Source organism: Trichoplusia ni, chromosome 7, assembly GCF_003590095.1.
Source record: "Trichoplusia ni isolate ovarian cell line Hi5 chromosome 7, tn1, whole genome shotgun sequence".
NCBI classification, from domain to species: domain Eukaryota; kingdom Metazoa; phylum Arthropoda; class Insecta; order Lepidoptera; family Noctuidae; genus Trichoplusia; species Trichoplusia ni.
In genome coordinates, this window is record NC_039484.1 from 13,979,759 (window position 1) to 13,997,327 (window position 17,569).

The 17,569-nt window shown below is 36.5% G+C and overlaps 1 protein-coding gene across 6 annotated transcripts in view; it reads right to left on the reverse strand.

Annotated features, from left to right (window-relative positions):
• Positions 1–4,370: 4,370 nt before the first annotated feature.
• Positions 4,371–17,569, reverse strand: part of LOC113496173 — a 75,382-nt gene continuing 62,183 nt past the window's right edge. For all 6 annotated transcript variants that reach the window (XM_026875311.1, XM_026875309.1, XM_026875310.1 and 3 more), the window contains 6 exons: positions 13,083–13,220; positions 11,138–11,290; positions 9,516–9,694; positions 8,927–9,130; positions 8,337–8,483; positions 4,371–7,929 (listed from right to left, as the gene is read on the reverse strand). In XM_026875311.1, the coding sequence (XP_026731112.1) occupies positions 7,651–7,929; positions 8,337–8,483; positions 8,927–9,130; positions 9,516–9,694; positions 11,138–11,290; positions 13,083–13,220 (1,100 nt within the window). In that variant the 3' untranslated portion in view covers positions 4,371–7,650. The remainder of the gene's footprint in view (positions 7,930–8,336; positions 8,484–8,926; positions 9,131–9,515; positions 9,695–11,137; positions 11,291–13,082; positions 13,221–17,569) is intronic.

The following is a 17,569-nucleotide window of genomic DNA, read 5'->3' on the forward strand; positions in this document are numbered from 1 at the left end:
ACAAGAAAAAAAAACGGCAAATAACCAAAGTCTGCATCGTCTGCTCAGCGCTACTTGTATAATTTAAACCTTTTTAGTTGTATCTTTGTCTTTCTCGTTACGTCTCATTATGTTTGTATTTACTTCATAATTATTATAAATGTGATATTTTAAGTACTATCTAAACTATAACCTAATGTATTATTAGAATTCTTTAGTAAAATATGTAATAATCGTTACGTATAACATTGTAGGCTAAATTTGTTTAGTGTAGGTATTTGTATTTCCTTATTCACATGACAAGATCAGTTGACCTGGAAAAGGCCTCGAAACTCTAACATCGACAGACAACTTATGTACCGTGATATTCAACCAACTTTCTCCAAAAAAGTTGTCTTTCAAATATCTAAGATCAGGGTTGAGGTTTAATATGGCAGAATAGTAAATGTTCCAATTCAAAGTAAATCTTCTAATGCAGTATAAGAACATCGTATAAATCCGCTTTGGTTGGTGAAAACCATAATTCTTTAATAGCTTCAATAATTTCGTCAACGTGAGGGTATGACAAACTTCTATTTGGATGACAAAATTAATATAAAATCATAGGCCTTAATGATAAAAAAATTGTTGATGTTGATAAATAACTAGTAATTGTTGGCTCTTCCAAGTTGAGCTATAACTCATCTTGGAATGAATTGATTTGTAATTAAAATTGTTAAAAGCGGTTCGCTAACAGCTAAAGGAATCAGTCAAATACGTTTCTTTTGGTATTTTTGATTATGATTGTGTTCGTCATCTTACATATTTATGAATTAGAAGTATATATTGGAACGGACTACCGGACTTGACGGGATCATATTCCACTCACAAAACCAGAGTGACCAAGAAGGAGAACTAAGGCTCTAAGCCGCGAACATCCGAAATTGCTTTCCCGATACAGGCGTACCTAGTAGACCCTCAGGGAGCGGCTTACTTTAAACACACGTCACAAAGCCGTCTGCAGAAATTGCATGACGGCGATAAGAGGACCAGGAATACATTTCTTGTCCTTTTATCCTTTTAGGTACATCTACCGCCTGAAGACTACGGTTTCAAGGGAAATAGATCCTAAATAACATCGCATTGCCGCTAAAAGTCACCAAGACACAATGGTCTTCTAGTTTTATTCTATATCATGCGTGTACTTACCAGGACCGCAACGTCTAGGTCCTGCGTCAAAACAGAGATGATACACCGACCACTCTCTTATGTAAAATAGTTTATATTATGTCCTGTGTGGATTATCCACACTCGCACTGTGTAACAATAACTGTTAGTATTATAAAAGCGGTCCTTCTATTAAACAATGGTACCATCAATACTGCTGTGTTGTTGAGAAACTTCAGTTGAGCGACCATCTCAATTCGGAGGATCTGGGAACGAAAAGTTACTTAAAGGATAATTCCTCTCGCAATGCCCAGTTTAACAACTTATTCCCTTTAGCTCCTCGAAGCATAACATCGGGTAAAAAAGAACAACAAAGATCTACTGAATCAATGAACAAGAACACAGCTTTTGTTTATTTTACTTCAGTTCACTTTATCAGTAACCGCAGAACACTTGAATTTACCAATACAAAGTTTAACGCTCAAATTTAAAAATGTTTCGTTTATTTAGTTTATAGATAGTTCATTGAATATTGAAGACCTACTTATCATTGTTCATTGTTGATATGAAGGATTATAACTGTAGGTCGTAATTAAATGGTGTTGTTAATCTAACTTTTAAGGATTAAATCGGTAAGCTTAGTGCAGACCTTTCGGCGTCCCTTAACGAGTCAAACACCTGAGATCTCGAGAATTGGAAGAAGCAACAATCAGCTACAAGCTATGGCCATATCTAAAACTATGCTTATACCCAGTATAAAACCTTTTACTGGGTATGGTTGACTTGAACAACAAAGTTGACAGATTTATCTACCGGCCTGAAAATCCATCTATCCGCCAGGTTCCAAGTATCAGCCGACATTTCTGCACTAAGCTTTAAAATACACTGAAAAGTTTACATGAAAGGCACGGGAACGTTAGAGCTGGGTTATAGTTGGGGTAGATTCCCTCAGCCTTGAATGGAGATCGTACGGGTGTATTTTATAGTGCCGAATCGATGTTCCCCACATGTAACCGAGTTATCCAATCACTGCATAGGTATTTACTTGCGGGAGTATTAGCTAGAGATAGATTTATGAAGATAAGATCGTTTCAAATTGTCCATATTAAGAGAAATCAAAAAACAGACATTGAGCAAAATAATCTAAGGACATCAAAGGGCAACATACAAAAAAGCCTTCTAAAAGAGCCAAAATCAGCCCAGACTGCCACGTATACAACTTACAACTACTGTCACCGTTAACCATCTCTCTAGCTACATATTCCCGCTTCGTAGTTCAGATACATTTGACAATGTCCAGCTTCAATATAACCAACGCCCTAATAACGCATTTTAATGACACCATTTGACGCAGTGCCATATTATCTCAAGTAGGTGCCATATAACCGTGGATAAGCTAGAAATTATCAATGTATCTCTCGCCATGCTTACATCCCTATTTTAGAATAACATAAGTTTATTGTTATAGTTAATTTTGCCTATATATTGATCTCAAACTATGTTAGTTATGTTTTATAAGTTTAATGTGTTATGTTTAAGTTATTTGTTGGTTTTAACGGCTACGGCGGTTTTTTGACTATCCAAAATATAATCATCCTTGAAGCATTATCAATTAATAATCTGCTGATAGTAGTTTTATCAGTTTTGTAGGAGGTTCATAAATTTTTCCAAAGAAGATTTGTTTGAGACTTTAGTTGAAGACCAGCCGTAGTCGTTATAGAATAATGCACACCTTCGATATTATTTATACTGTTTCTGCTGTCGCCGATCCGGACCGCAGCAGCGCCGGTTAGTGTAATGTTTACAGCACTTAGGGCATTGTATAATACAATCAGGAACATAGAACGGTAAACAACGTAGGTAGGGATTATCAGAAAGGTCGAAAGGACCGTACGAGGTCAGGTAGACAAAATACCAGCAGTAGTTAATCGGGTTTTGGAGAAAAAACCTAAAGTAAGACTTAAAGAACTTGGTAGGGAAATTGTAAAGGAAAAGGATTTGAGGAATTGGAAGGGGCGATGTGAGCATGTAGTATTCAAGCTAAAGAAACAAATAACAACTGACATTGTTAAATGCTATATTAAATACCAGAGTAAGACTGCAAGAAGCTCTTCTATGTGTCAAGATTACTTAGAAGTTAATGTGCACAGAAAGATATTGGACCAATGATTGTAACCGATTCGCTGCTTCGCTCCGGAAAAAAAAACATTTTGTGATATGTAAACTTAATGTAACTTAACCAATCGTAATAAAATGTTACAAAAGAATCGTCGTTTTTATTCTTACGTTACCCTTTTTTCCTTTTAATACCTCAAGAAAACCAGAATTGCCAAAGAGCCGAGAGAACATTGACTTAATTACATTAGAAAACAAAGTAGATACCAAAAAATGTGCCCAACCTTTGACAGCAACCGTACTTATCGGTTGCGGCGATGAAATTGGCCAGATCGAGATTGGTTCGCGATCTTAACTTGCATGGCAACCAATAGGAATGGTAATTTAAAAACCTTACAAAGAAGAAAAATCTGTCAAGAGGGGATGTCAAAGATCATGAGTGCAGATAATACAGACCAATTACTGCACTTTATGGCGATTGGTGACCAACACAACCAACCAACACAACAAGAGACAAGGTAACTAACTACAAGCACGTGTTAAACGATCACATATTTAGTAACGCTCGGCCAAATTGCTTTGTGAATGGTTGACCATTTATGTTCGTTCGTTCCAAAGCCTCGCTAAATTGTAGGCCCCTTTTTAATTTGTACATCTTTGACAGTTGTTACGAGTAGTCAAAACCAAGATTGTCTGAGAACCCTTACCATGTCTTATCATATGGCCGGATAACTGGGTTGAGTTTAGATTTAAGCAAGGGTTCAGCTGCATTCGGTCAGCCATCAATAGCATAAGCTATTTGAATTCCCGCTATACAATTTTCCACATAGGTGCGCTGGTATAGGCCGAACTTACGGGTGTGTCAATGAGACAGCCTTAATTTAGTTTTCAGCTTAAAATTTGTATTCGGACACATGTGGTCTCATACCCAACTGCAATTTGTTTAGTCTACTGTTTATAGCACGTTAATCAACATTTTTAATTAAAATTTTGATGATATTGTCCGTAATCAGGAAAGTAACAGCTAAAAGGACGAATGCGGAAAATAACATCGCAAATATACTAACACCCCTATGGAGAAGAACATTTAAATAACGTTTAACGGTGTCGTTATAAATAAAACCAATATGGCGACAGAATCAATGTTTTATTTCTAAACCTCATAATGCCGTATCATGTGCGCTTTCTTCTCTCAAACATCAAACAAGTAACATTAAGAAGAAATGTGTATCATTTCATTTGGAACTACGTATTATATACACAATGGTTTGTCATATATATCTAGAAAATTCTTAAAACTTTCAGATACAATGTTTTCACAAGATGTTTGTCTGAATTTATTAATACAACATTTATAACAGATAGAATCAATACTTTAAGTTACTCTACTCATAAATTAATAACACAATTTTATAATACTTACGGGAAGCATCGGTACACATTAATTTGTTTGTTAGTAATAAGTCGAATCGACAGTTTTAAACATCACCACTTATCCTACACATAAATTTAGTTCTCCAAAAATAATTTTAAATATATTAAAATGTTTAAAATACTACGCTACATAATTGATTTGAACAGCCAATTGTTTATTTCTACATGAATACTTTTGTAGACTTCTAAATGACCAAAAAAAAATCAAAACGTTTTTCAACAATATGTATAATACCAGAAAAATTGTTCATAACGATTTTCTTCGTAGCTCTGACAATCCAAGTTTCGAATAATTACTATCAAACAATAAAATATTTATACTAAAAGAGGCGTTAGTTTTGTGGACACTTTTTATAATTATAGGGAATTTCTGCAAACTACGTATTACATTTAAACATGAAGTTAGAATGATTACATCTGCTAATCATAAACATTTAACATCGAATTTAATACGGGTAATATAATATGAGTTACATGTATTTAAATAACTACTTGATTAATATGATGAGGTTACAAGGAATTCCATGTATCTACGCCCTGACATTTAAAACATCACACACTGAATCACGAATGCGGTCTGCGACAGATGTCGGGTACACAACGACAAATACCATGAGTTGTTGTGCTCTTATGTAAGCAACAAAATTGTTTTGTCACGAAGTATCGACTATACTTGGCATCATACTAAACACCAATTTGTAAAATTCTCGTCGCTCAGGTTGTGTGAACCTACATCTGTTACCAACAACACCTTTGATAAATTAACACTATCGTAAGATGCAATAACAGTACTGTTTGGTGGCTAGGTACTGAGAGAATGCACAATATAATATTACAAAACTTATTACTATCTTAGTATGGTTGTTAGATATGTTCCTGAAATTGGAGTTACGCCCGCTATGCGAGCACATGTATTGTTTATCCAACTTAAACCTACAACAATCTGTAGTAAGATTAAGGAGTATGGAGAGAACCGGGTCTATCTTTTACAGCAGATTTTTTTTTGTAATTTTTGGATTAAAGAAACATAATTTTAAAGAAAATCATTGAATTAAAATTTTGAACTGAAACGGTTGACTAAAAGTCGATTGGTCCACGAATGAACCATTAGCTTTTCGTCGACCAATTATTCTTTGGGTGAAAAGTTATTGGTCCAAAAATTCTGCATTCACTGACGGAGAGGTGTGGTGGCGAAACGTTCGTGGATGTCTTTGGTTGTAAACTTAATGGTTTAATGATAATGTTATCATTTACCAATCGACTCGGTAACCAAATCAGTTTCGTATATATGACCAGAATATCCAAGTGAAATTTTACTCAAAAAGCTAAAATATATTTTTGTGAGAGCAAATTTAAATTTTGATGAATCTACATTTGCCTAAAAACAATGAAAATATTCGTTAAGCCAAATTCAATTCGGATCTCATAGATTCTGCCAAAAAAGGAAACCCGTAGGGATCACATTACACGGGGAAACACAATATCATACAAACAATGGAATAGACACATAAAGTACATATCAAAAATGAAACTGAAAAAAAAAAACATATCAAAATCCATTAGTGAAATGAAAACAGTTAAAAAAATCACAACCATCTTATGAAAGTGATCGATCACATACGGTTGCTAAGAATAAATCGGGCTTCGGAATATTAACATGACAAAGTGGACTTTGATAGCATGAGTTCAACTACATGCAAGATTTACAAATACACTTTAATTTTGGAAATACTTAAAAAAAACAATGATCACTCATGGTATTTTAAAATAAATTGTATTAAAGTATAATGACGCTTCAAACTGTAAATAAATGTTAGCCAAACGTAAAAACGTTCCAAAATCAGTTAGGCCAATTTGTTTAGAATTTTATTAAATTAAATGGACTGAAAGCAATATCTAAATCCTTTTGCCAAGTCAACTGTAACGCCTCAAGTCGCATTTCAAACTCAGTCAATGTCGGGGATTGATCCTTGAAATGCGCCGGCGCATTCCCCGGAACACGGACGGATCGAGGAGACTTCGCTTGTCCGCGGCTGTCTCTTACTAATGATTGTACCTATTCTATATCTACCGTGAATAAAACACCCAAACATATTGATCTACCTCAAAAGCCCAATATGTTCGGGTGTTTTATAAGCATTAATGCGGGACTGTGTTTCCAGTGGGGGTATTAGGTACAATAATTTGTAAGAGACGTGTGTTCTAGGCGCTGACCCAAGCGAGGTCTTCTCGATCCGTCCGTGTTCCCAGCTCACCAGCTGATGTCGCCACATGTCGAGGATCAATCCCCGACAGTCAACTATCCCACCACTTACACTGGTTAGTTGCTACTGCTACACAGTTTAATTAAATGGAAATGCAGACTTAAATAAACCGCGCTCGCAAAACGCAAGCTTTATATAACTAAGAAACTCATAACGAAATCACAATACCGTTGTTGGCACTCACTATCGACGCTTGACCCTACCACGAATTATTTTACTGTATCGTATCATTAATTTAATAAGTTATATTGTAAATGTTTTATTTGAATGAACATTGATATTTATGTGATATACTTAAATATGATGACGGCTATGTGATTATTTGTAATATTATTATTGGTATATACTAAAACCGAAACTTTTTAATGTGTTCAAGTGTAAATCTTGAACGATGGCTGTTGTATCATCTCATTATTTTCATTTAGACTTGTTGGCGGCATAAGATCGACAAAAAAACATGGTGTGAAAATAGAACCATTTCCAGGTTTCGTATATACTAAAAATAAGCGTTTATACTGAACACAGACCCTGAGTAGACGACGTAAATTTGTTCGTCAAGCAGACAAGACCGCCTATCCTAGTTACTGCGCTCAGCAAGGCAGTGCCAATAATGTTTGCTGCATGTAAATAATCAATCAAAAAGGGTATTTTAATACAAATCGTGTCGCCTGCTCAGGTTTTAAACGGTTTTTTAAATAACGATACGAGTAAATCATTCTTGGTGAGTCTGTTGGTCTCCATCGGCGGGGCTGAGGGCGGCAGCTTCGTCTTGGAAGCCCTCAGGAGGTCCGGTCCCGGTGTCGGCGGCCTGTTCGCCCTCTGGACTCGTGTTCTCGTCCTTCTCCTCGATGGAGGCGTGCTCGTTGCGGAGACTAGTCCCGCCCGCTCCGCACTCGCCCGTGGGCCGCAACACGAGGTACATCAGCAGATCGGACAGCGATATAATGCCGATCACTTTGTCGTTCTCATCGACTACTACCAAACGATGAACCTGGAATTTGATTGTTTTATAACTTAATTCATTTATTGAGGTCAACAATAGATCACAATAAAGTAGTACTATCAAAATAACTTTGTGTAACATAACGGAATAAATTTCGAGATTCGGCGATCCTCTCTTTGCATAATTAGCATAAACAGGCCGCTTTTTCGCGATTTTCGCTCGTGATTGAGCAAAGCAGCGTTTTGACTCGCCGTAATATGCTGAATGGCCATTCTATTGGTGTATAAGGTCGTACATGGTTAGGCAAGAAAAATTGCAAGCGCAAGTTTCAGCAAAATTGCGTTTCCAAAATCTTGATCAGATCGGCCACTAAAATCTCCTTGCTTGCAACCAGCTTGCCCCAGTGTGGCTACATCTATGGGACTACATTAATAAGATCGCAAAGAAATACTAACCTCAGCTCGCACTATCCTTTCCATGACATCGTAGAGTGTTTCATCGAGGGTGCACTTTTGGACGCCCTCGAACCACTCGTTGCGGTGTTCGTTGGCTGTCTTTAGGGTCACGTCCAGATTGTTATACGTCTTCTCAGCTGCTAAATTCTAAAGGAAGGTATGCGATAAGTCAGGTAACAAATAATTTAAACAAAAAAATACATATCTAGATTGTTTGCTTTTAGTTTAGATAGCTATACAATAGAAAAATTACCGACTGTTAAAAGTTACAATAGGTCTTGAAAAAATAGCCTTTGTCCTATGTTCGGAATTGATGTAAAACTGTTCAGTTAATAAAAGGTTTTATTTTACACAACGCCATCTAGTCTCAAACTAAGCAAAGCTTGTATTATGACTGGACAACTGACATACTTATATATTTCTAAATACATACATAGTATAGACTAATTACATAGGGACACAGAACAAATGATCGTGCTCATCACACAAACACTTGTCCTGGGTGGGAATCGAACCACGACTTCCGGTATATCCAGGGTCCCTAACCACTAGACCAACAGGCCAGTCAATAGGATAGCTGATACACTTACTATGACATCAAACTTGGCGTATATGTCCTTGAGCCGTCCGTCCGCGTCGATCAGCGGCAGCGCGGACACGCGACGGTTGACGAACTTGCGCAGCGCGTCGATGATCAGCGTGTCTTCAGTGGCCGTCTCTATGTCGTTGAGCGTGCCGATGCGAAGGTCGCGCAACTTGCATTGAAGGTACGACGGCTTTGGCAACTCATTTATCTGGAATGCAGATTTTTTCAATGTCAAATATTTATCAAAGATAAAATTGGTATTTGCTGCTAGAGGTTTAGTGTCGACCAGACTAAAACACAATCTTTATTTCTCAATAATATTGAAACTTGTGTTATTTGGAGAAGTACTACGTGTTTGAAATACATAGCTAAAATTAAGCACAAGATATATGTATTGTGCAGTACAGAACCAAAGACCCGGCACTTTTAGGGATAACCTTTTTCTCCACTTTTACACAACGCCATCTAGCGTCAAATTAAGCATAGCTCTACTATGAATACCTATACGACAACTGAGAAATTCACTTCTTTATTAAAACGTTATGGGAAAACAATGTTATTGAGGTTAAAATAATACAACAGTAGGTACTCACATATAAGAACAGGAAACGTAGGATACGTTTGTGCGTGAGGATGTACAAGACGTTGCCAGTCTCGGGGTCGATGACCGGCAGCCGATGGATGCGGTTGGTGATCAGCATCCGGATCGCCTCGAACAGGGAGCAGTCCGGCCCGATCGACACCAACGGCATCACTGAGCCTTTTAGGACTTCTGAAATCACGAGGAGGAATTTTTGATTACAATTTGAAAACAATTAGACTGCACGGATAGCCGAGTGGTTGAGGTTATCACGCCAAACCCGTAGGACTAGCATTTGTGTGATCCACAATTGCTTGTTTTGAGTCTGGGTGTCTTTGTGCATGTTTGTAAAACCCTAGAGTCGTTTTTTTTTAACATAAAAATATCAAATATCATTGAAATAGACAATAGGGACCTGACAATGTTACCACAATTGTTTTGGTCTAGAGTTGCAAACTGCATAAGTTGTCGTGATCTAAGTTGATCACGACAATCAAAGGCATCAGGCTTTTTTAAGTCTGAAGGACAAAGCTTATCAATTTTCATAGACCCATTGCTAGTTGTGCAGTTGCACGACTGAATATTCTCGATGATTTGGTTGTTCATAAATGTATTGAATTATTAAAATACTCATGATGTACTTTTACGCATGTAGCTAACAATGTAGAATATTATACAACCTTAAACTTTGAACTGTTATCGGTGTCATAAATAAAAATAAAAAGAACCTCCCAGAACATTTTCGTTAATTACACAATAGAGCCATTGTTACTTACAACTATTTTAGAATAAATTTGAACATTTTAGTTTATTCTCTGTCTATTGTTTTTTTTTATATTTGCACTTCAAGTCACTCGTGAAAAATCACAGAAATTCTTAAAAAACTCGCGGTGCACAAAATAATAACTTGATTCGTCATCATATACCCTATGGCAAAATAAATGGTTGACATTTAATGTTTTTTTCTCCCGTATATAGCAAAACTTTATGATATTTATTATTATTACACATGCGTTAAACACGTACGTCTAAATAATAGGTTATAAAAGCAGGATAATGGATCGCTTTATGCTCCGATAAAGCCAGCGCCCAGACTAGCCTAACTGCAAAACTACTCATGGTAGACTAGGTAATAGGTAACATGGTAATAGGTAGGCAGACTACGAGTCGCTTGCTTTAACGAACTCTCTTCTCTTTTTTTCTGTGCTATGCGCGATATCTTACATTTCAACAAACTTTTAGGTAAGTGGTAAGTGTTAAGACCATATCCAATTGAGTAACAGGTCGATGAGCATTCGCATGAACTTTACTTCAAGATGGTGCAGAGATTTTTTAGTTACACGTCTTGAAACTGTCGAAGCCTTGAACTTTGAGTAAGGTGACTTGGTCGGAGGGATGTCCCCCCACAAGTCAGGAGTGACCTAGGCATAAGATTTAGCAATAGCCGCATTAGTGGCTTTAGCAAAGTTGCCCAAGGTGAGATATAGCAGTACTGAACACCAGCCATCTGAAGAAGCTTCTTAGGGACTGGGGCAGACACGATACCAGTAGCACGAGGAGCAGGAATCAACCTCACAGTAACAAATGATCAAGTGTATCAATCACCGCAACATAAACAATAAGTAATGTACTTACGACGCCAAGTCTCGAGTCTGTGCTCTTCGAGCTCTTCCATAGCGACGTTGGGACTCGTGTAGTACATCTGCAGGATCTTGATGAAGTCTGTTATGGTGAGCATGCCCACGACCTTCTGCCTCTGTGAGTCCCATAGGGGCGCGGCGCGGACGCCTGTTGACAAACATCATATTGGTATTGGCTATACATGATCAGTGACACCAATGTTGGCGGTAACAATTGTTGTATCATGACAATGTATTTTATGTAATTATTTCATAGACTAACGTAAAGAAGCCAGCGTGAAAGTATATAATAGCGACTATTTTACCAAATTTAGTTTTGCTTAGTAATTTACAATCTCCACCTGATACAAGCGTATATGATCCTATGTATAAACAGTTTCAGCTCAAGGGTTTGTCTTTTATTGTTGCGAACAATGCACTGGGTTTGTAACCGGTTTAATGTACGAACATCAGGACCACATGCCAATTGTATGCACGAACATTGTAGATAATGTTATAATGCGATCTAAGTGGGTCGTCATTAATCAAACGACTCGGTAATGTAGCCATATTTATACTAACGTCAACATGAAAAACGAAACTCAAAAACTAAGAGAATAGAATATTTGGCTTCTTTATTGTCGCAGTTGGCATGCTGGTCGTTATAATAGGGCATGGTTTAAAGAAACCCGAGGAGAACAAAATATTGGCAACAACATTCATTTTAATAAAGATTTTTAAGCCGAACTTTGTTTCGAAGGTGACATTATAATATATTATTTCATAAACGTAAACAATTTTTTGTTACTTGCAACATTTAAGAAAGACTGGCAGCACTGACTGCATTGATAAAAAAGTTTGCGAGATCGAGTGGTGCGATTAAGGGAAATAGAAAGACGTTATTGTAACACGATTACATATGGCTATACATCAATTGACTAACATTGTTTTCATAAAAATATTCTCACATTAAAAGCATTTTTTTGCCATTAACGAATAGAAACATGTCACATTTCCAAGGGAGATGGAAGAATAGCAAAAAAGGTTCACAGGCTTTAATAAATTGACTAATGGCAGTACTGTTATATTCAGCTATTGCAGTCTTAAAGCGTAATGTTAAACGCGTGGTTATTGTCTAAATGGGCAGTAAGTGTAACCTCCTTAAGAAACAATACAACCACGCGGTGGAGACTGCAAACGTCGAAGATTCTTTATGGCAACTGACGCAATGAAGCAGAGGTCATTAAACTCGTTATCGCACGTCTTATCATCTAATAACTGGCAAAGTTAATCAGTCACGATACAGGTATTTGTCGTAATCAACTTGTAAATCCAGGTATTAATTAATTTATCTTCATAAACTATCGGTTTTATCTAACAATAGAAAATCGTATAAATAGTAATATAGCTTTACGATTTCAATGTTAAATTCCTTAATGGTAACCTGGAACGATAAACACCTTGGTTTCCATGGCAACGCGGCCGTATTGTTTCTTATGGGGTTCCGGCGTACAATGCGAACACCATAGCTGCATAAATAAATCAGAAATGTTATTCAATCAGTTCATTCTCTTAATAACCTCGCTTCGCATCATAAACGCTTCATAATCGCTATAAACAGTCTGTATAGGAAACAATTCGCAACGCTTCATAAAATACATTCGCTATGATTAACATTAACACAAGTTTTTATTTAATAGCATACTCGTTCTAGGTCAAGGTAAGTCACTTTAATACAAAAACTCTGATTGGTAAAAAAAAACACATAAAACATGGCATTGAACAAAATGATAAGACGAACATCTAAAAGCGGCATTATTACGGTGAGCAAAATACATTTTTAATTTTAAACAATCCGAATGAAAGAGACGTCAAGTTTTTTAAACTAACCTGTCATTTGCACTCAACATGATAAATGCCTCTAGTGTCCACGGAGGAATACGCAAACATCACACACTGACCGTTATAAACGAGAGCGAAGAATGCCTTCTTGACCAGGAGCTGCGTGTCGAACACCACCAGCTTCGCAGAGGTCGGTATCAGGTCGTAGCACTTGTGGAACTTGAAGAACTTGACGAATATCTGGGACTCATCTTCCTCTGTAAGAAACATCATAGAATATTTTAATATTTACATCGGAGCATACGGCGTGCGCTAACGCGGATACAATAACTAAATGACTCATTTTTGAAGCCTATTTATAGCCGCGTACATACACTAGCGTACATTACATGTTCATTACTTTCCACTACTACATTCGAAGCGACATTGTATAATTTAACGTTGTGATAATAAGTGGACTTTATTTAGATTTTTCTCGAGTAGATTGTTTTGTCAGTTTGTAAAAAGTATTCGATTAAACTGAAGGTGAGCAACTGGATGTTTACAAACTTGACTTGAAAATATGTTTGCGTAGATCATAATCTTTGAGTTTTGATTTGTGTTTGATGACTACTTTATTGTGATTCTTTGTAAACTACAGCTAAAGATGGGCTGGCGGGTCTTCTGGCGCTTAATTAAGTCAGCTGTTCATAAAACTCAAACAAGGATTTTTTCTAAGAAAGAAATCTATTTTTTAAAAGGGAAACTCTAAAGATCTACAAAGAAAGAGCGCTGCGAGGCCATTACTTCACGTGCTTTCATTACTTAACGAAACGCTGTGAGACTACCCCGGAATCTCGGGCTGCAACTTTACGATCGAAGCGCTACACTCTACCACTCCCTAAAAAACTCGCACGTAGGTAAGTACTTTATAAAATAACTTAAAAATGTGATAAGTTAGAGTCTAAGATTTAAAACTGGATATCATAATCAACATAAATTAATTCTAGACGTGTTCTCACAATGACTGATGATAATTTTTGGTAGGTAGCTAGGGGTATGAGACAGCAGTTACTACCCTGCTGAGTACACGCCTCCCTTCCCTCCTTACACCATTATTTATGGGAATTTGGGGCTCCTCGCGCAAACGAGCCGATTAAAACCCGCCACGGCCGACATCTCCTTCGGAGAAATATCATTCCAATAATAAAACTTCGAACTTCGGATGATATTTGATGATAGAAAAACGTATAGTACATTAAAAGTTCGGTTCTATTAATAACTTCATTATGTTCGATACTGTAGCAGGTGCAAATCTCCTAGTAGAGATTTCTATAGAAGCATTCAAAGCATTCAAGTTGAGAAGAATACATTTTAGGTGACAATGTGCAAATTACCAATATGAAAATACATTTTCCTATCCCGTTCCCTAATTGCAAAGAAAAATTGTGTCAACTACCGACATTCAAAAAGTCGTTTAAATACTGAGTTTAGAAGTTATTTACAATAACTCAACTGGCTTACGTTCGCTTCTGTATATTGAAAGTTAAGAAAGTATCTTCAAAATCAATAGAACAATCAACCGATGAGAAAAAAATAAAAAGAATAACAAGAGATAACATTTAAAGTGGAACGAAGCAAATATAGGAAAGTTAAATGCCAGGCAAAACGGGTTCATTTATGTAATTAGTCCCAGAGAACAAAGGCAAGTTGGCAATTAATACCAGAAGTCAAACAGATTAAATTAGTTTGTTGGAAATTTTATAAAACAAATTTATGAGACTAGTTTCGTATCAGCTATAAACTTTGGGACTCATTAGTAGTAATGATCAATGCAATCAAACAAGTTATTTAAGGAAAAACGATACCATATTTATGAGATTTTTGTAATTTAATTGTGGGATCACTAGATAAAATCTGACATAATTTCTATGTCCTTTTTGCCGTAACTTTATTTCTTGTAAGGAAACTTTAGAGGATGTTATAAATTATAGTCGTTACGCCCAGATTTAGGCCTTGTTTAGAGAGACGTGGAACATTAAGGAGAACGTTGGACGTTCTACGCGTCTAGCATTTTTTTTCTTACACCAAAACTGGGCGTAAAGCGGCAAGCGGCATGTGTGTTATATAGGGGCGGGGCCAGCAAAGTCGAACAAATAAAAAAACAGCATTTTGAAACTAAATACGTATTGATCAGGTCTAACAATTGGTCGTTGCGTTTAAGAAGATAAGGGACATTGGGCAACGGTGGCACGAGAAGGGCGGAGTGACGGATGTCCGCGGCTGTCGCAGTAGCCAGCACAGCGAGCATTGTTTGAACATGTCACAACGGGGACGTGTGATGCAAAAAAAACTACCTGTCGAACGACATTTTACGAAAAAAAAAGCATTTTACCAGGCAAGCGACGCAGACTCCTACATTGCGGGTTACGCTATTATCAAATAAAACGCGCAAATTACGCGTAGGCTTTAACTCCCTTATAAATTTCAATAATTTTGAAAGGATCGCTCAACCTTGGTTTCTAAGCGCACCTGTGTATCTCCATACGACACTTTAGAAATTTCTAGACGATAGGTGTTGCGTGTTCGGCGATAGGTTTGATCTTTCGCTGGTATGAAAAAACCTCTTTCGATTTCTTATAACTCAGGGACCGTGAAAGTAACATGTGTCATCGACGTTACCGTCTACATTTTTTCCAAACGTCATTCTTAAGACGTGTCTTTTTATGAAGTATTGTTGTACTTATAACACTAGGTATTACAGGTTTTAAAATAAATTGAAATTGTTTAACGGGAACCGTGATATTTGTATTGTATACTTGTATATTTGCCATGCTCCGAGATACAGACATTGGTAACTATATCCACGTTCGGGATTATATAATAAATTCCGTACTTTTCGGATGTTTTTTTTACAAAAATTGATCTCAGAAGCAAATACTATTATTATAGATGGTTTCGTTAATTATTACAGCAGTTATATAAACCATTTATTCTTATTAGATTATTCAATAAGAAGACAGTCTAGTAAATTATTAAAGATTTTCTTTAATGTTCCATGTCCATAAAAAGGATAAATGAAAATTGGTAATATATTTTTTCGTGATCTTTTGTTGCCACTTTTCATTACCTACACAATCTCAGGATCATTCCGGGATCCCGGAAATACTAAGACTCGAATTTCTCGACCGGGATCGAATCCTCTTTTGGTAACGTAAAGTTTTCAAGCCCTAGAACACTACCAATTCTCCTCTAGCTTCAATAACTCTTAATAATGATTGATTATTGCCTATGACGAAACAGCTATTGAGGTCAAAAAAGAGTTTAGATTAGCCGACGCGGACGCTGTTAAAACGCAAACTTAGCAACAATATAAATGCAATATGTTGTAACATTTTGTTGAATCATGTATATTTGTGTCTTATGTAGTTATCAATAAAGGGTGGACTCAAAAATAGATGTATGAATTAAATGCATAGACAACAAAATTTAACTTTCGTTTTTGGTTTCTAACGAGAGTCTGACTCGCATCCAGCTGTTTCTTTTTTTATATCGATCGGATTTTAACCACCATGGCCTTTTGATAGACATATGACTTGAAGGGCATCAAAAGGTTACGGTAGAATATCTATGGTAATCAGTTTTACATAAATTGTAGTTCAACAGTGTGTAGAGCGACTAGGGTTGCCAACTATACTGTTTTAAACAGTATTATACTGTTTTTCACTAAATTATACTTTTTACTGTTTTACAAAAAAAAAGTATACAAAAATACTGTTTTCAGCATCGAAGCAGACGCTCAAAAATTTTTTTTGTCAGACAGAGGGCGCTCACTGCGCGCTCACTGCTGCAGCTAAAAACAAATCAAATCACACTAAGTTTCTGAACGAATCTGTCACTGTCAGTGTGCCTACTGTCACTGTCAGTGACAAATATTCAAGACTGTCAGTGTCATGTCATTCGTGTATGTTACAATTACTACTACGTTAAGTTCGTTATCAATATTTAACCGTTTTTTTGTGTGGAGTGAACCCTGTAGTGATAAGCTTAGTGTACAAAAGATGGAAAGTGATAGTGACACTACTCCTACAACGCCAAGAAAGAAAGCCAAACTATCGAAGGTAAAGCAAAAATATAAGCACGAATGGGAATGCCAATATGACTGGTTAACGAGTGATCCACTGTGCGAATATAATGCTAAATGCAAAATGTGTGCTTTAACATTTACAATTTCTCACGCAGGTGTTGGGCAGGTTCGGAACTTTCGTTTGCATCTTGCTTGATTTCCACTTATCAATTTTTGCTTAAATAATAAGATATTTTAGGTAACTATTTTACTATATTTCGTTTCCGTTTTTTTAGGTTAAACAACACTTGACCAGCAAAAAACACCAAGCAAAAATGGAAATGAGAAAATCTAGTGGATTGTTACAAAAGTTTTTTCCTAAAACTTCTGCTTCTACATCAGGCTTGTCTTCTAATGAAGATACCAAGTTAGCAGCGGCTGAGTTAGCGATGACATACCATACTGTCAAGCATAATTTATCATACAATAGCCAGGACTGTAGTATCAAATTAAATAAGATTATCTATGTTGATTCCAAAACAGCCACTAACTTACGATTGG